General features: G+C 49.4%; 1 protein-coding gene across 2 annotated transcripts in view; it reads left to right on the top strand.

Moving 5' to 3' along the window:
* The window catches only part of ACSS2 (acyl-CoA synthetase short chain family member 2), a 37,384-nt gene extending 20,207 nt beyond the window's left edge, over positions 1-17,177 (top strand). Inside the window, exons 5-19 of one of the 2 annotated variants that reach the window (XM_062589451.1) lie at positions 129-201; positions 1,010-1,085; positions 3,808-3,922; positions 5,524-5,562; positions 8,295-8,432; positions 8,690-8,860; positions 9,785-9,918; positions 10,493-10,625; positions 11,097-11,153; positions 11,484-11,564; positions 12,271-12,379; positions 12,523-12,591; positions 13,869-14,045; positions 15,062-15,136; positions 15,315-17,177. In XM_062589451.1, the coding sequence (XP_062445435.1) occupies positions 129-201; positions 1,010-1,085; positions 3,808-3,922; positions 5,524-5,562; positions 8,295-8,432; positions 8,690-8,860; positions 9,785-9,918; positions 10,493-10,625; positions 11,097-11,153; positions 11,484-11,564; positions 12,271-12,379; positions 12,523-12,591; positions 13,869-14,045; positions 15,062-15,136; positions 15,315-15,442 (1,575 nt within the window). In that variant the 3' untranslated portion in view covers positions 15,443-17,177. The remainder of the gene's footprint in view (positions 1-128; positions 202-1,009; positions 1,086-3,807; positions 3,923-5,523; positions 5,563-8,294; positions 8,433-8,689; positions 8,861-9,784; positions 9,919-10,492; positions 10,626-11,096; positions 11,154-11,483; positions 11,565-12,270; positions 12,380-12,522; positions 12,592-13,868; positions 14,046-15,061; positions 15,137-15,314) is intronic. The other variant, XM_062589452.1, reaches the window with a different exon arrangement.
* The last annotated feature ends 1,521 nt before the right edge of the window (positions 17,178-18,698 follow it).

Below are 18,698 nucleotides of genomic sequence, written 5' to 3'. Positions count from 1 at the left end.
ATGGAGTCTCCATCTCCTTTAGCTCTCTCTATCCATGCCTAGTGCTATCAGTTGACTTGGATGAACTACATAGCTGCTGTTGTTTTCTATTCTGTTGCTTCCTCACTTGGTTATGCGATGTCCCTCAGTTTGCAGGTTTCTCGGCAGAGTCTCTCTGTGAGCGGATTCTTGACTGTGGCTGTTCACTGCTTGTTACAGCAGGTAAAACATGCTTCCAGGCACCCAACCCTGGGCTGTTACTCTTGGCTGTCTGAAAGATCTTTATTTTAAAAGCTGAATGAACTTGGATCTGGAGGAGGAAGGGGAAGTGTTTCAGCTGAGCTTCTGTAAAGCAGATAAACTGCTTGTAGCTGTGCTTGAGTACTATTTTCCACTTTGAATGTGCACTCAAGTATTTAAGCAACCCTCCCACTTTGTTCTGTAAAGCATGTTGTCACCAGCTGCTAATAACATGTTTCTCAAAGTGTCTCATCCATGTTTGTCTTCAAAATAAGCCAGATGTTTCCAAGATGCATCGTTTACTGGGCAGTCTGAATATGAGAATTCCCTCCCTCACCAATTTCAAGGAAATATTTGTATTGTAACTCTCGGCCTTGTAAAGCAAAGGATTGAGAAAGTGGTAATATTTGTGTGCAAGTCTATTGCCTTTTCCCCAACTGTTTTCTGTGGTAGTGATGTAACTATTAATAGGGCCATGCTATGCAAAGGACTCATTAGACTTTGCAGTCTGTGTTCTGGCCATATCAGATTATTCCCCACAGAATATTCCCAAGAGACTCCTCGGGTCAAATTTGACCTCTTCCAAGGGAAGGAATTTCACCATTTCTCTTGGCATTTGCTTCTCTAGGCCAAAAGGGCTTATTAGGAAACCTTTCCCAGTGGCTGCCTGCCTACTTTCCCTCACTCTGGTCCATGAGTTCTCCTTGTGAAGCTGTGTTCTGTTTTTTCCAGTTGTCTCAGGCTGTCTCGCCTGAGGAGCCCTTCTAATATTTTCCTTGGGGTTTTACAGATGCCTTTTATCGAGGAGACAAGCTGATTAGCTTGAAGCAGATTGCAGATGAAGCTCTCCAGAAATGTAAAGACAAGTAAGTTCTGATCCTTCTGTACGAAGATCATTTCTGCTGGAACTGACTCCTGCAAAAATGGAAATGGAAATTGTTTTAGGGTGACAGGCTCTGCAGCAGGTCAGACATGAGCTGCTGTGCACTCGTAAGCCTTTCCAAAGTAATATACACATGGATTCCCTCATCTGAAAAATATTTTCTTTAAACTTTTTTCTTGTCCCTTCTGACCTGAAGGCACACATGCTGGATGACAAGATTTGCTGGAGCCACCACACTTGTAGCAGCCTCTCTGCAATGACCCATAGCAGTTCTCCCAGCACCTGCAGCAGCAGCTTTGCAGTGGGAGGGAATAACACACCTCTGTGCAAGCTGCGGCACCAGTGCCGTGGTACATGTTAAGATGGAGCTTAAAATCTTTCCCACGAGTTGCTTGTTAGTGAGAAACAGATATATAAACCAGAAATGCTTCAAGTTTGGGAAACAGCTTTGTGTCAGGAACAGGCACTTCAGCTGAAATACACCAGCATGTGCACGAGGAGATCGGTGCCTAGTTCGGTACAGGTATATGAATAAGAATATTCATAAGAATAAGAAGATTCTTTTAAGAATCTTCACTGAGATACTGGTAAACCATAAGGAGACGAGATTTTATCATCATGTCTTACAGAAAGGGATGATGACATTAAAGTGACTTCACTAGGCTTACACACAAAGCCATGGGTACCCATAGGACCACATCTGGATCCTTATGCTTCCATTCCTGAACTGTGTCCTCCAGTTGCTCTAGCTTCTGTATGGATAAAGAGAAACAGATCATAACAGTGGGTAATCTTCAGGGGAAAACCAGACAGATACTTGTCAGGATTTTTTGTAACCTTTTGAGCAGCAGGCAAAGTATTTTTTTGGTTTGGTAAGGTAGAATAAAAGCAGAAGATTCAAAGACAGGCATTGCTGATGTTCAGAAATGTAACCTAGACTTTTGCATTCAAATTTCCAAGTAACAGTGGAGGCTTTAAGATGTTCCCCAGAGTCAGAAGCCTCATTAATGAACGTTCATTATATTACAGATCAGATAGTGAGTAAACGCTCACTTGGGGTTCTTATCAGCATTAGTACAGAGAAGACCTTGGGAGGGACATTTTTAGCTTTGTGTTTCAGATTTGCATCCAGTTTTTGACAGACATCCGCTGTTACCTAATTTTCTGCTCAAACATGAGCCTTGCAAATGATGAGAGAAAAATGTGTAGCTTATGTGAGACTGATTTTTTTTTTTATATAAGTTAGGTCACCCATGCAAATTTAGGGCAAATACTCTGCACATTAGAAATTCAGACTCTTTCAAAGCATTTTAAACTCAAGCTTCTGGGTTTGTAGAAGTAGTTATGTGTCAGGACGTAGGCTATCCTGGAGCTGGGAATTAAAGCTGATGGAAACAATGTGTTGGTACCCTGACTGGGTTGAAAGGAGATGTGATCATTTTGCTTATGTCGTATGTGTGCTCTATTAATCCCTAATTAACGGGACGGAAAGCCATTGTTTTCCACATGTAGTTTGGCTTTGGAAGCCTTTCCTCTTTCTGAAGGTGGGTGGCTTGTCACTCCTCGAGATGGGAGCAGCCACCTGACATCTCATGGGTGCTGTGGGAGGTCTCCTTCCCACTCACAGACAGGCAGGCTTGGGATTTGTAAGGCATCTCCCAAAGAGAGGATTGTGAGAGACTCCTGTGGGGCACTTTCCTTCCTCCTTAGGGATTTTACCTCGTAAATCCTCAGTAGGCTGTGGACAGACCTCTCCTCTTTTCCAAGCTCTCTTCCTGTGCTGCACTGTTGCTAGGGCTCGTGTCCCTTGGCAATCCCTTTGTAGGCCTCAAGTCTGCATGGCCAAATCTGCAGGAGTGTGGAGTCTGAAGGGCCCCACGCAGAGATGTGGGGCTGATGTGAGCAGGGAGCCCGCACTGCTCATGAGTGCAGCCTAAGCTGAAGATCTACTTAGCAAGTTTATGTCACCTGTGAGACAAAGTACTGCTGGAGTGAGGGATGCTGGTCTTATAAGGCACTTTTTGTTGTATGCAAAGCCTGAGCAGTGTTTGAAAGGGGAATAGGACTATTGGGGAACTCCAGTAAGTGTCTGTTGGTGGATGCACTGGAAAAATACACAAAGATGCCTCCTCTTGTGAGTGGCTGCATCTGGTGGCAGGAGTGCATGCAACATCCACAGCATCGTCTTGGTGCTAGGGATCTGAACCGTGGCAGGACACACTGATAGGAGCTGATGAGCCTGATGTCCCCATCCCCTGTCTGGGGGCTTTGGTGAGCCCCAATAGCTCTTTCCCCTACTGACAAGAGAAGTTACTAGAGTAAAGCTGGCAGAAGCTGGGGGATTGAGCAAGGTATGGGGGTGGCAAATGGGAGGTTTGGGGAGGGAAAGATGATAGAAGTACCTGTGGATTGTTGGGGTGGTGCTGTAAGGCCTCCTGCACAGCTGTGGTCAGACCTCATCTGGTGTGCAGCTGAGCTGCTTGGCTGTGGGGGAATCCAGCCTCTTCCCTCCACGAGCTGCAGCCAGAGCAGCTCTTTCTGGTGAGTTAATGGCACAGACATGCAAGCAGCATTAGCTCTAGCTCAACAAATGCAGCTCAGCTGCCTCTTCTCTGCCTGCAGTGTATCTTGTAACACATGTGAGGGGCAGGCTTAGCCTGCTGTTGTCTGAAGAGCCTCATCTGACAGCTCTGTCCCCTCTACAGGGGCTCCCCTTTGAAAAAGTGCATTGTGGTCAAGCACCTGGGGAGGGAAGAATTAGCAGTGGATGGGACATGCAGCAAGTCTCCTCCTCTGAAAAGGCTCTGCCAGGATGTACAGGTATGTTCTTGGGGCTGATGGGAGGATGGTGTGGTTTTTGTATGGGTCTGAGCCCAGCAAATCAACCAATGTGAAACCACTGCAGTGCTTCCCTGGATGCTTCTGTTTTCTGACTTCTGTTACTGTTTCCTGCCGTCCCTGTTGTTGCATTGCAAGTGGTAAGAGAAGGGGTTCCTATCTCTTCCCAAGATCCTCTCCCTGCTACTTCTTTCAAAACACTGTCACTAGCCGCCAGCCCACAGGACCCCTGAAAGCACAGCCGGGTATGTCTTCTAAAGGCTGGAAGCCCCTAGAACTAGGACTAGTTACATGTTTTCATCTGCCTAGTGAAGGATTTTTCCTTATTCCATGTCTATCTTCACTGTTGTGCAAAGAGTGCACTGCAGCTGTGACAGTGGAAGTGGGAGGGAAAAAACAGGAGATTTCTACTTGTGGCCTGGATGCCACACAATCCCACAACATGATAATAGCTAATCATAAAATTGAAATCATGCAGCTACTATGTAGCTGACATTAGCAAGGCACAGTTTCTTGTTTTTATCTCTCAGGACTCTCCATCTGCCTCTGGACCAGCCAATGTACATGCCAGTGCCCCCACCTGATAGAAAATGGCTATTTTCAGGCTGTTTACAGTCTCCAGCAGAAAGTGTGTGCTCCCTTTACTGGTGGAATTGGGTGCCATGATGGCTAGTGAGAGCCAGTGATGGCACACGTGCTCTCCATTGGTTGAACTTGGACAGTTGCCCCGAGTCTTTGCAGAGAGGACTGAGGAGAGGGATGTTGGGGACCTCGCAGCAGTGTGTTGAGCTATTTCAGGTGCTGTGATGTGGCAAGCATAGGCTGGTGCTTGCCCAGAAATGGGTTTTATTCGGAGAGTGCATTCAACTGAGCTTTGGGCTGTGCTTTCGAAAGGGATGGCCTGTGCATATCCCTGGAACAAGTGCAGCAGATTATGTGTCTTTGAGTTGGTTTTGCTTGTGGAGCTGTATTAGTTTGATGGAGATGTTGTCCCTTGCTTGCCCGCCTCAGCTCCTGCTCTTGCTAGGATAGGGTAGCTGCAAAGGGGTGGGAAAACTGGACCAGGCCAGCGTTTTTATGCTATGTTCTTGGTCAGGAGGCTGTAGAGAAGCCTGACTCCACACTGGTTGCTGTTGGTGATGTGAGGCTGTCGTGCAGAATGTCCTAGGGGCTGGAGGGGGCCTGTGCGTTACCCTCTGGCTCTTGCTGCTGTATTTGTTCAGAGACTTTAATAAAGATGGCTTTCTCTCGTGAGTGCCTGCTCTCTGTGCTTGTGGCTTGCAGAGCGCTATCGGAGGCCAGCGGGCTGTCGGCCTGCTCCGTGCTTTTGTTCCCGAGCGGTTGTGTGTGTGCAGGGGGGTGACCTGCAGAGACCTGCCGCGGAGGTGGCACGTATCCAGGGAACATGATGGAAATGGTAAGGCTTTTGCTCGGAGGGCATCTCTTGGCCTGGGCCCTGGATTGGAGGGCTTTTCACCCTGCCAGGCCAATCTGCCAGGACTCTGTACAACTTCTTGCCCACAACGCCTGATGTGGATCCTCTGCTTCTCAACTTTCACACCCTGTTTGTGGATTTTTAACAGGAAAAAAAGACTGAGAGCTCACAGAGACTCCGTCCCAAGGTATTTACGTACAGCACTGCCTTCCTCCTCTCAGTGCCTCTCCCCCTGCTTCCCTGTAGTGCTCCGCCTTTCTAACCACTCTGACTCTGCACGGCCACACGTGTCTTCCTAATCAGGTTACCAGCAGTTGCATGTTAGTGATAGATCTCACTTGCTGCTTGACTGCATTCACTGGGGGTCTCTGTCCCTTTTGCCTAGCAGAGTGACAGCAGTGAGTGAATGTTGTTGAGGCTTCTGTGGTTGCTGTAAGGGCTGGAGGCCTCTTGAAGGAGAAGCAGATTGTGGAGAACATGGGGACATGTTCTGGGGCCTGCAAGGGCCTGTAGCCTGTCTTCTGCTTCCTCTTTGGAAGGATTGGTCTGAACTGCCTTGTTTTCTATGACAGCAAGAAGCTATGGAGCATAACCTGGAGTCATTGGCATGCTCTGCCTGTGCAGCCAGAGCTCTGTGCATTTTTGACAGTGAAAAATGTGACAAAGTGAAATGCAGAACCACTGGGATTCACTGCCCTGCTTTCAGGGTTACAATGACATTTCATCTGTTTCCCTTTAAAAGCGGTTCTCACAATATACTTCCCTTTGTAATGAGATCGGCAGGAATTGCATGCGACTTTCCAGTTGCTGTAGTGTGTTGTGAGCAGGAAGCCTGGAATTTCAGTGCCTGACCCAGTGGGTGGACTCCGCTAACACCTCCGGAGCTACAGCCACAGGAACCCGCATGAATAAAGCGATGGCCAGCCAACACCCATGCTCTACCAGAGCACCCAGAGAGTCAGGGCTTGCCCATCATCACCTGAGCAGGCTTCTGTCAGCAACAGCTGGATTTTGAGATTTAAGCTTTCTCTAGTCCTCTGACGTCAGCTGCCTGGGGGCTAGGGGCTTGGCAGAAAACAGCAGGGGGGCCTTCCTGAGTCCCTGGAGGAGGGTGTCTGGTGTTGGGCAGGAGCGTGCTAGCTCCTTGCATGGTTGCACCAAACTTTGTGCATGTTACTTGGAAGCCTAGAGCAGGGTGCCCAACTCAAGTGTGTGAGGCACATCTCAAAGAGTACAGGCAGCCCCCACCTTTGTCTCTGCTGCGTGTCTTTTTTAACCTCTTTGTTTAGCTGGGTTGGGAAAGGGCAACGTGTGCTCTTTGGCAGCCCCTGGCAGGTAGGTGAGCTGAAGGCAGGCCTGGCTTTGCTGGCTGTGTGCCAGACCAGGGCTCTGATCTGTTGTATAGGTTGGAGGAAGTTTGGTGCTAAAATTAAGAAATCTTTGAATGAGGGATGCAGGAAAGAGGTTGTTTGATGGGTTGGTTGGGGCCTTGCTTGGTCTCGTATTGTACCTTGCTGAGAGCTTGGTGGTGTGCCAGACATGGAAATCAGGGTCCAGGAGTTACATGGGAGAGCTGGGTGTTCCATGGGACCTTTCAAAACAGGCTCAGGTGTGCTGTGCTGTCAGCAAAGGGGCAGAGCTGTTGGTGTTCCCTGCATCATATGTACTGGGCTTCTGGCTGCTGCTGTACTGCAGGATCCCAGTGGCACTTTAACATCTTGAGGGATACAGAGAATCACTGTGCAATCCCTTGGCTGTTCTCCCCAACTTGAGATGTTTCTGCTGAGGGCATTTTGGTGTGCAGGACTTCCAGTAGTGGCATTTGCTTCCCTTCAGCTGCTTTGTACAGCCTGGAGCTAGGAGCTGTTGGGATCCAACTCATTGCTGGGGAGCTCACACACATAGGACAGACTTGAGCCTGGAGACTCGCTGACTTGGCAAGTGCCATGAGCTGAGCCGCAGCTAGGTGCTCTGGTGCCCAGATTTCCTTCCTGCTTCTCTGGGGTGGGCGTGTGGCCATTCGCATCTCTACCTCCTGGGCCACATTCTAATTCCAGTCCTGTTTGCTCATGAAACAGTCTTATCTGAGTGACTGCTGGAGCCTGAGTTGCAGCTTGGGGACTCTGTGTGCAAGCTGTGTTTGCATGATGGGCCTTAGCTCTGCAAGAAGATGTGCCCCAGCTGCAAGTTGACCTCCTGTACTGCAAGGCTTTGGGTCAGCGTGCCTAGTCTTGCAGAGACATAGAAAGCAGAGGTCTGCTCCCTGGCTGAGCAGTGTTGCCTGAACAGCTGTTCCCAAGTTAGTCTGAGGAAAGGGGAGAAGGTCAGGGGAAATTAGGCCTTGCACAGAGCTATGCCATCCTGGAGATGTAGCCAGCCAAGGTGACTTTCACGGTGACCTCTATTGACCAGTTGAAAGTGTTGGTAGTCCTGTTAGAGCTCTGGCATCTGCCATAGGGGTCTCCACAAGGTGTCTGGAGCCAGTAAATATCTGTCCGTGCTAAGGGGTGGTTGCTGCTCAGGTGCTTGATTGCTGCTAAGGGTAGCTCCAAGAAAGCAAGAGGGAGATCCATTTTGCCATGACAGTGCAGAGCAGCTGGTGCAGCCCCTCTCACAGCTGCTGGGGAGAGGGATTTATGAGCGTTACCAGTAGTTGGGAAAATGTGCTTCAGGTCTGGTAGTCAGACTTTGTTTTAAGGTTTTGCTGGTGGCTGTGGGCTGCGAAAGGAGCTTCTTGAATGGGAGCTGCAGCTCTGATGCATGGTTTGTGGTGAACAGCTGGCAAAAGGCTATAGGCAGAAGCCATGCTGTGAACACCTGCCTGGATGGGCCGTGAGCAGCAGAGAAATGTGGGCTGCAGCCTCTTGTCCCCTCTCTCTTCTTTTGGAGGTCTCATTTCTAATTTTCCACTTTTCTCAGATCCCCTGGGATCCAGCCACGAACATGTGGTGGCATGAGCTGATAAGCAGTGCCAGCACGGAGTGCGAACCTGAGTGGTGTGATGCGGAGGATGAACTCTTCATCCTCTACACTAGCGGCTCGACTGGGAAACCCAAGGTACTCTCCCCTGCCTGACTCGCTGCCCTGTGGGGACAGGGTCTGAACCGCAGTAGTACCTCAGAGATGTGAACCAGTGGGAGCTGCTTTGGGAGGCCTCAGTGGGAAGAGGAGCAATGGAGGCTTTGGGAGAGGGGGTGAGTGGGTCATTCCAGCTCCATTGCTGCTTGTGCTAAATGGACCAGTGAGGCTGAGCTTGGGCTGAGAAGGCTTTGGCTAGGAGCTTGTTCTGATGATCTCATGCCTTCTTCTTGCAGGGTGTACTGCATACAGTGGGTGGATACATGCTCTTTGCTGCCACCTCATTTAAATATGTATTTGATTACCACCCTGAGGATATCTACTGGTGCACAGCTGACATTGGATGGATAACAGGCCATTCCTACCTCACTTACGGACCCCTGGCAAATGGGGCAACTAGTGTACTGGTAAGTGCTGAGTGGCAGTTGGGTGCCTCTCCTCCAAGGTGGTGGTGATCATAATGCTGAGCTGCATCCCTGAATTTCTCAGTGCTAAGCGTGGCAGGACACACATTTCCCTTCTGTCCAAAGCCCCTTCAGGTTTTCTGCACTATTTGCAGTGTGTTATTCCCTGCAAGGAAGGATGACAGTCCCCAAGGAGGAGGCTTGGGTGACTGCTTAGTGCTGTAGAGGGAGGGGCTCGGTTGTGCATGTGGTTTTTATGTGGTTTTTCAAACGCTCCCCTGTCTCTTGCCCTTAGAAATACAAGCCTCGTGTATCATGGAGTCAGGGCTGCTGCAGGCTAGTATGAAAGCTGGATCATGAGCAAGGAGTGATGTTTGTACTGCTTAAGTTGGTCTGACAACCTGTATTTAACTCCTGTGCCTGCATCTCCCTTGATAGTGTATGCCAAAACAGGGAGCCAGAGGCCTTTCCCCAAGACTCCCATGAGGAAATGCAAGCAGGAAAATCACTTTCATGTTGAGAGAATCTTTTTAAGGTTCTTGATGCCTTTGGTTGTGGTTCTGTGACTCTCTGTTTGTTCTTATCACCTCATGCCTTGTGGGCAGTGCCTTGGGTTCATGTGACAACTTTTGCTGCAATAGCCACCTAGGTGCCCTCATTGCTAGGATGTTTGTGATGACATTGGCTAGAACATCTGGGGTCAGGGCGGGGGGTGATAAATCCATACCAAGGAGGGGGTAAGATGAGGCCATGGGCCAGACTGATTTCACACTGCACAGTGCCCCCTGCATGCCAACTGAGGACACACTGGGATCCAGCTGCTGTTCCCCGTTGCTCTCTCACTGCCTTTTGCTTGTGAACATGCTGCAGATGGTTGCAGCGAGGTAGTGCTAATGAACAGCTGTCGTTGCCCTGTTTCCCACTCAGTTTGAGGGTGTCCCCACCTACCCAGACATTGGGCGAATGTGGAGCATTGTCGACAAGTACAAGGTGACCAAGTTCTACACGGCACCCACAGCCATCCGGCTGCTGATGAAGCATGGGGAGGAGCCCGTCAAAAGGTGAGTGCTGCCCCCAATGGCATGGGGGCCCCTGGCTCTGGCTCGGCCCCAGGCTCCTGGTAGGGGACCAGGGGTCATAACTTCCCTCTCTGAACAACAGCTTTCTCACTGCATTTTCTGAACGAGCCAGGATCTTCTGCATTCAACCCAGGGATGAGCAGGCCCCCCATGCATTAGCTTCATTATGGCACTTCTGAACAGGTCCTTCTCTTTTACCATAAGCTGCAGCAAAGCTCTGAGATTGCAGGCTCTGCTCTGGCCTGCTTTTGAGTTGAAGCTTGCAGAGCTGTGCTGAGCAGAGAGCCTGTGTGTATGTTGTCCCAGGGAAGAGAAAGAGCAGAAATGAATGTGTCCTTGGCCTGCTGTGAGCTTGGAATGGGACATACCAAAACCGTGGAGGTCTCTCCTTTGCCTGCATGAGAATGCATTCAGAGGGACTAAACTGTGCCTGGAAACCCCAAGTGTATTTGGGTAGCCTAGAGATGCCTGCAGGCTCTGCAGCACAGGCGAGTTCATGAGTGGCTTCTCCCTGTGGCTTGCTGTGCCTCTGCAAGCCCCTGCCTCTGCTCTGCAGGCACAGCAGGAAGTCTCTGAAGGTGATGGGGACTGTCGGGGAGCCCATTAACCCTGAAGCCTGGCTGTGGTACTACCGTGTGGTGGGAGAAGAGAGGTGTCCCATTGTGGATACATTCTGGCAGACAGAGACGGTGAGTCCTTGCCTGCGTGGCTGTGGGACCTCTCTTTCCCTCATGCTCCTGGCAGGCAGCAGGGTTATTTTTGAAGGTTTGATATAATGCTGCTTTGGTGTTATGGGGTCTAGCTGTCTTGCTTGTCCAGAAGCCTCCCAACCTCCTGTGTGCCCCATGAATGAATCAGTTGGTTCCCCTTCGCCCCTCTCTTTCCTGGACCTCAAACACACTCCATGGGGAGATCTTCCTCTCAGATGATTGCTGCCACAGTTTGCTCTGATCCTGGCTTGCAGCTTCCCTTTCCCCTTCTTTCTTTCTCCAGCAGCTCCAGGACCTCATGCCTGAACACAACGCCCCATATCCTCCTTGAGGCTCTGTGCCTGTCTTAAGCAGCAGCATCTGACTGTGACACAAGATGACCGGAGCCAACATACAGCTGTGGGACAGGCTGGCATCGCCTAACCACATTTGCTTTGCCTCTCCCTGCAGGGTGGCCACATGCTGACGCCTCTCCCTGCCGCCACTCCCATGAAGCCAGGCTCTGCCGTGAGTAGTTAGTTTTGTGTTCCCCTGGCAGGGAGGGCTGTGACGAGGCCCAGTAGCCACGGCTGGGCTGGCACTGTGCGTGCCCCAGCCTGGGCGTCTGTGTGGAGGTGGTTTCAGGCTGGCTGGAATGGTCCGTGGGGAGGTGTTTTGCAGGGGGAGGTGGCCACAACGCAAAATCCCTGGCCTTCCCTGTGCAGTTGCACTGGCAGGCCCCGTGTGCCATGTCATCTCCAAATCTGCCCTTGTTCTGCTCCCTACTCTGTCTAGTTCACAGGATTTTAGTGTGGGGGCTCACCTTCATCTCTCCTTGCTCTCTGGTCCCTATGGCAGACGTTCCCCTTCTTCGGTGTGGTCCCTGCCATCTTGAACGAGTCGGGGGAAGAGCTGGAAGGAGAAGCAGAAGGCTACCTGGTAAAGAGGGGCTGATCGTCCTCCCAACGCTCCCCTTGTCTGTCCCCATGAGCTCTGGCACATTCCTGGTAGAGTACATGCATCTCCACCTACACTGGTTCCAGACAAGGGACCTTTTCAGTGGTAGAAACAAGCTTTACTGCCATAACTCTGAGTTTTGTGCCATGAACAAGCTGTGTAAGCAATTGCTGATGCAATTGCACAGATAAGCAACACAGAAGGAAGGCAACAGCTCTTCAAAAAAGCTCCTTCAACTATGCTAGGCATGGTGAGACTTCCCCAAAAGAGCAGCCCTGCAGTGAGAGCAGGGCCAGCAAGTCTCTGTGTGTCATCACCCACAATCATCTCTGTAGCATTTTTATTGCTACATACTGCTGCCCCTACTGGATTATTTCACTTCTCATCACACAGGAAATACAGTCTGTAAAATCCTGGAATGGGATAGGTAGAATAGCAGGCGTTATAGCTGCTGATACCCTGATCCCAGGAAGAGCTCTTCAGTGTGAGGTAGCTGCTTCTATATGCCTATCAGTTGCAAAAGGATAAATTATGCTAAGCTAGACAGGTTGTGGAGCAGTGTAGGAACTGCACCTGCTGGCCAGGGTTGTTTGGGTGAATAGAGGTGATTCAAAACAACTGACCAAAAGTTAACAGCGCTGGGTGGTTTTTGCTCCCACTGACTCATGTCTGCATTTTTCACTGTCAGGTATTTAAGCAGCCTTGGCCAGGAATAATGCGCACAGTGTATGGAAACCACCAGCAATTTGAAACCACCTACTTCAAGAAGTTCCCTGGGTACTATGTGACGGGTGATGGTAAGGCTGTCGGGGGAGTGTGTCGTTGCAGAGGCCTGGGGACAGCAGTTTAAATCTTGCTATGTCCTAGTCTCAGAATCCCTTATGAGCTTCTCTAAGGGCTGGCACTGCTTCCTCACACTGCCATTTCTGGCTATTTTTAGGTTGCAGGAGAGATAAAGATGGTTATTACTGGATCACAGGACGAATTGATGACATGTTGAATGTTTCTGGTAAGAAAAACAACTTTGGTCTTCAGTGGGAGCCAGTGTACTTTTTTGATACCAGTTAAAACCACAGCATTGCATTATGGGACACAGTTTTGTATCTGTGACTCTGTCCAGCAGCCTGTCCTTGAGCTGGATCTAATTGTAGAATCTTCTTTGTTTCCAAGTCGGTAGAGAATGTGATTTTGTGACTCTCTGGGATAATCACTCCATAGGAAACATGCTGGAGGGATGGAGCCTTCTGTAGCCTGTTCAAGGTTGTTGCGTGCTAAAGCATTTAGTGTCACAGGAGATCTTAGGATCATAAAAAGATTTATGATGGGCAGGACCTCTGGAGTCTCTAATCTAAGCTGCTGCTCCAGGTAGGCTAACCTCAAGGCCGGCTCAGGCTGCTCAGGGCTTTGTCCAGATGAGTTTTGAATGTCTCCAGGGATGGAGATTCTTCCATCTCTCTTGCCTGAGTCTTTTGAGATTCACCTTCATTCCACCCCACAATGCCTTCCATATATTGCATCAAATAGCTCCATTTCTTCTTTCCTGGAGGCTGTAGCCTACAGGTACTTGTCAGTGGTTTTGAGGTGTCTGCTGTGCTTGCCCCTGGATCAAACTAGATCCTGTCATCTGACTTCCCCAAAGGCAGTTCTTGTTCTTCATCATCATTTTGGGAGCTGACCACCTTCCCTTGGTTTTCTGTGCTAACAGTCCCAAGATAGAGTGGCAAAGTACAGGTACATTTGGAGCAGAGATGTACAAAAGTGAGTTGTGCCCCACTTCATGATGAGGAGCTTCTTTCTATCACCCTAAATTGATGAGCTCCAGCAGTGCACAATAGAGCCAGTTCTTGGCCTCTGCAGATTTAGGCTCTTTTCTCTCTGCATGTTCAAGGTGACCTTGTGGTAGGTCTCCTCTCACCAAGTCCAGCTCCTTTTCAGCCTTTGCTTTGTTTAATCTGATGGCTGTGAACAATTCACAAATCTCTTTAAGAAGCCTAAAGGTAAGAGGGATAATAACCAGAGGCACGTAGCCTTTGTCTGCGGCCCTTAGCTAATCCTGCGCTGATGGGAGCAATATTCGGCTGTGCTGCAGGACAGCCCAACCAGTGCACTGCTGAAGTGGGTTTATTTCTCAAGCTATTTTCTTTTCTCAAGTAGGTGGAATGGGTAGTCTCAAACCTTCAGTTTAGGGCTTTTTATACTTGCAGGCTTCTTCCTCACAGCTCCTGGGAGGCTTTAGGGCCCCAGCCCTGTATGGCTCTGTAACACATTGCCTCTCTCTGCTTCCAGGCCACTTGCTGAGCACCGCAGAGGTGGAGTCAGCCTTGTTGGAGCACGCAGCCATTTCTGAGGCCGCAGTGGTCAGCCATCCGCACCCCTTGAAAGGCGAGTGCCTCTACTGCTTTGTGACTCTGAGAGATGGCCATGAGTTCACCAAGAACCTGACAGATGAGCTGAAAAAACAAGGTATCAAGAGCCAAACATTTGGGAGCCTTCATGGCAGGAGGGTGGGGGTGTTAGGCGGGCAAAGGAGGGGTTAAGGGCTTTGGTGCTTACATGAGGGGATATGTAGTCTGGGGAATCCAGAGTGGACAACTGCGGCAAGGTGCCCTCTCTAATTGGAGACCACGGCTGGTGAAGACTAAAATTAGATCTCTCGGCCTTTGGCTGCTCATGTGATGCCACCTCTACCTCTTGGAAGCTGGCAGCTGAGCAAAGGACTCGGGTAGCCAGCAGGCATTTGTTTGCAACAGAATTCTCCTGCACGGGTATTGCTCCCACGACTCTCCCGGATAGACTTGCGGCAGAGTCTGTTTGGTTGCTCAGTTGCTTTGAGTAGAAGAAGGGAATATTTGCAGGCCCCTCTCCTAAAGCCAGAAGGTGCTGCCTGAGCAAGGACCTACAGACAGAGTTTGCAGAGAGAGTTTCAGCAGGAGATGGCCTTACCGCAGCCTTCATGCAGTCCATCTCTAGCCAGTGTGCTTCTGGCTTGGGAGTGACAAACCCCCAGCTTTGGTCCAATGCGAGTCAGACATTAGAACAGGGTAGGAATAATTGGGGCTGCAGTGTGTTTTCCCCTAATGTTTCATTGCTTGGGGTAATGTTTTGATTGTTTGTACCCTGGTCTCATGGGAGCCCTTTTATTGCCACAGAGGAATGCAGCATTGAATACAGAAAATTCATCCATGGCAGTTTTTCCTCTGCAGGAACCAAAGGGGAAATTGATCCTTGCTCTATGAAAATGGCAATAATGATTGGTAAAAACCATTATAAGAGTGTCTTGACAAGGGTGAGAATGAAACTGGGGGAGCTTTTGCCTTTGGGAAGGTGTGCTATGGCCACACAGGCACTGCAGGTGTGTCTCTCCATTTCCACAGCCTCGAGGCTCTGGTACAGCAGCACTGAGCAATGAATCACATGGGCACCAGGCTTTCCCCATGCGCTGGCACAATAAAAATCTGTTGTTTTTTTAATTTCTTTAGTCAGAGAAAAAATCGGACCGATAGCAACACCTGATTACATCCAGTATGCGCCTGGCCTGCCCAAAACTCGCTCAGGTAAGGAGTGTAGTTACAGTGCTGGAAGATGGAAATCCCTAAAGTGCTTGTCTGGGACCACTGAAGTCCAAGGAGACAACACCCAGGACCAGTGGGATGCAGCAGGTCTGGGCATTCCTCTGCCAGGGATGCTGAAACGATCCTGAGTCCTGCTTTCCTTTTGTGGTTGTCTTTACAGGAAAGATTACCAGAAGGATATTAAGGAAGATTGCCAAAAATGACCAAGATCTGGGGGACATCTCCACCCTGGCAGACCCGGGAATTATAAACCATCTTTTCAACAGCAGATGTGACACTAAACTGTAGCAGCATGACCTGTCCCTGCTGAACAGAACGGTAGCACCGGTGTCCTGATGAGCTGGTCCCTCAATAACTGCTGTCCGCCCTGGAAAAAAAAAATCCCTTCACCTGATGAATTGAATGTACCAATGCTATAAATGAGGGAAAGGCTGGCTCTGGAGACGCCTCATCTCACTAGTACGTCCATGCCTCGGAGGAGTGTGCGCATCTTATTGCAGATTGGTATCATGCACCTGAGGTTCCAGCCTCATTCACTTGCAACAGAAGGACTCGTGCTCTTCCCTTTTCATCACCTTGTTCATGATTTTGTAGGGGGGAGGTTGGATAATTTTATGTAATTGAGGGGCCCTGGTGTCTTGCCCGCAGCAGGAAGGATCTGGGGGCTTGGAGGGGAAGTGGTACTTTACTGCCAAAGCTGGCAACACAGAAGTACTGGAATTACTCAATGCAGGCAGGCAAGGGAGGTGCATCTGCCATTATCTGTGCCCCAGCCAAGCTTCCTCTTCTACTCAGTGCTGTAGACTGGGAGGAGACAATACTCCCCCCTCATAGCTGTATAAGTGGGTTTTAGTCTTGCGTCCACTGTCTAAGCTGTTAGCAGAGGCCCCTAGCTTGAAAGGGAATGGTGCCAGGCTCAAGGGAGCTCTGTTCTTTAGACAGGTTTTTATACCACTCTTTGTTACCAAGGTTTGTTATTTTCTAGCTGTGTGATGCCAGCTATTGCATTTTTCCCCAATCTAGAGTCGTTTGCTGGCTGTGGACGGAACAGAGAACCTGAGGCTGAAAGGAAACAGTTTTGCTCTGGTGGGCTCTGTAGAGCGCTGCCCCTACCTGCTCTCCGATGCCACCAGTTAAGTTTAGCAGAGGCAGGGCAGCTGGCTGCCTCTTTCAAGGGCTGGGGGGGTAGGAGTGCGTGTTACTGATACCAAAGGAAAGTGGAGAGGAAGAACAAAAAAAAAAAGAAAGAAAGAAAAAGAAAGAAAGAAAAAGAAAAAAAGAAAACCCACCAGTATGGAGAGGCACTTTTCCCATTACAGGTAAACCCTGTGTTAGAGGGCAGAAAGGCCATTGCTACAATGAAGAAACCAAGGCAGGCAGGGCTGTTATTCCAAGATATTTTTCTCATCAGATATAAAATAGTGAAAGGCATTTAAAGCTAGCTTTTGGTTAATCTGACATGGCTTCTTTGATGATGAGGGGAAGAAAAAAAAAATCTTAATTCTAGCCAAAGGGTACTGCCAAAGCCAATACTACTTCCACAAGTCAACTGAATTTAGCTCTGGGTTGAGCTGGGAAAGATACCTCCTTTGTCACGTATGTATTGGAAATACAGAGGAGCTGCTTGAGTTTACACTTCAACCAAAGGAGAAATGGGCTTTAAAACTTGCTACAACTGCTGTTTTGTGAACCCTAACGTACAGGCTCTACCTGTAAAATAAGAAAGGAAGCAGCAGCTGTCTCAAAGGCAGATTGCTCCTGTTAGAGGTGCTCTGATGGGCTGTTGTCCAAGTCTCATTTCTTACCTGCTACTCTCATTTGCACAGTACTTGCCTGTGATATATAACCTGAGTGTGTGCCTGTCATATGCTCCACCCACAGCTCTGTACCACTTCTCCACCCTGTTAGAAGAACTCCTACACCTGCTCTCCTCCTATTTTACTCCCAGTCTGCTATGTAATTTTGGCTGGAGACAGCTAGAATTCTGTGCAAAAAGGGAATAAAAAAAATCAAGGAAACAAAATGGAAAGAGGAGTGGCATTTGTGCATTAGTTGTAGGTACTTGTCTGGTGTTCAAGTCCAGAGGGAGACTTGGAAGCTCAGCAGTTGCCATTAGACCTGCTTTGCCCTATCCTGAGTTTGCTACGGAAACCGTGAGCTCCTCAGGACAGAAGTGTGTTCCTGCAAACGCACAGCACAGGCACTGCATGATGACAGCACTTTAGCAGGTGCAGCAGTCAGCTCTGCTGTACCAGGCTTCTGTGTCCAGTGCAAACCAGTAGGTTTGTGGTCAAGCAGCAACGGCAGGATCATTCTTTGTTTTGGGGATGGAGAAAGGTAGATTACTGCAAGTGCAATGCTTTTTCACAGACTGGAATTGCTTGATTTGCAGGTGGGAGGTGTTTTGTTTCTTTCTCTCCCCCCCCCCTCACTTTTTTTTCCTTACCTAAAGGACCTTACTCAAACTGTGCTGCCCTCCCTGCACTGGGGAGGGGGCAGAACAGCTGGGCTGCAGCGTCACAGCCTGTGCTTCAGTTTTTCTCCAGTCTCAAGGTGGTATCATTCCACAAAGTCTCAGGGAAAGAGTGAGATAATCCAGCCTGTGCCAAGGGAAACATAACCTTGGTCCCATGAAGCCCTAAATGTGCAGGACAGATGCAGAAACAATGCCAGGGAGAACAACAAGCACATACAGAGCAACTGAGGAACCTCAGGGCTGTTGGTACCTGCCTCTCCGCCACACTCATCTTGGTCCCAAAGCCAGCAAGGGTATTGGAGCCAGGCCTGATCCTCACCTAGATGCTGTCCTGGATACCAGCTTCCATGCATCCACTGCTCCTCCACTCCTTGGTCTTGCCTTCCACATCACCATCAGCTCGGACATCACAGGCAGCTCTCTCCAGCAGCTCAAGCCCCTCCTATAATGCTCTTCGCAGCTGGATCTAACCTTGTGGTCTTGCTGCTTATTGCTCCAGCAAAACGCACAGCGACAGATACAGGCCTAGGATGGTTTCTCTAAGAGTCTATCCTACCCAAAATTCTTACTGGTCATCTTTGGCAAGCCTCACAGCGCTAGCTCTCCATAAGCTGTGTGTGATGCCAGAGCTGCTGAGCCACGTGCTCAAAGCATGTGAATCCAGCACAGATCTGCAGAGACTTACGTGATCCAAACCAGAAACTGCCAGTTTGTTTTTAATTCGCTCCTGGTGCACTATGGGCAAGTTGTGCAAAGGTAAGCAAAAGGTCCATGCAAAAACTTAAAACACTGCCCAAAGAAAATGCAGGGATAGAGCTGTGCTTCTAAGGCTACCTCGGATCCTGCCAGGCTGTTCCAGAAGGCTGTGGTGAGGAGACAGTCCAGAAGGTTGCAGGAGAGCATAGCATTGCTGGGCTTGGCTTTCCTTCCTGAAGTCCTACATTTAAAAAAAAAACATACAAAAAAAAAAAACCCCAAAAAGAACAATCTGTTCATGGGGACAGAGAGCGAGAGAGAGAGAGAGCGCGAGACTGTCAGCACTCGTGCTGCCTGCAAAGCCTGCAGGTT

Source organism: Rhea pennata, chromosome 16, assembly GCF_028389875.1.
Source record: "Rhea pennata isolate bPtePen1 chromosome 16, bPtePen1.pri, whole genome shotgun sequence".
NCBI lineage: Eukaryota > Metazoa > Chordata > Aves > Rheiformes > Rheidae > Rhea > Rhea pennata.
Note: the sequence above shows the minus strand (reverse complement) of the source record. Positions and strands in the feature narration are given on the sequence as shown.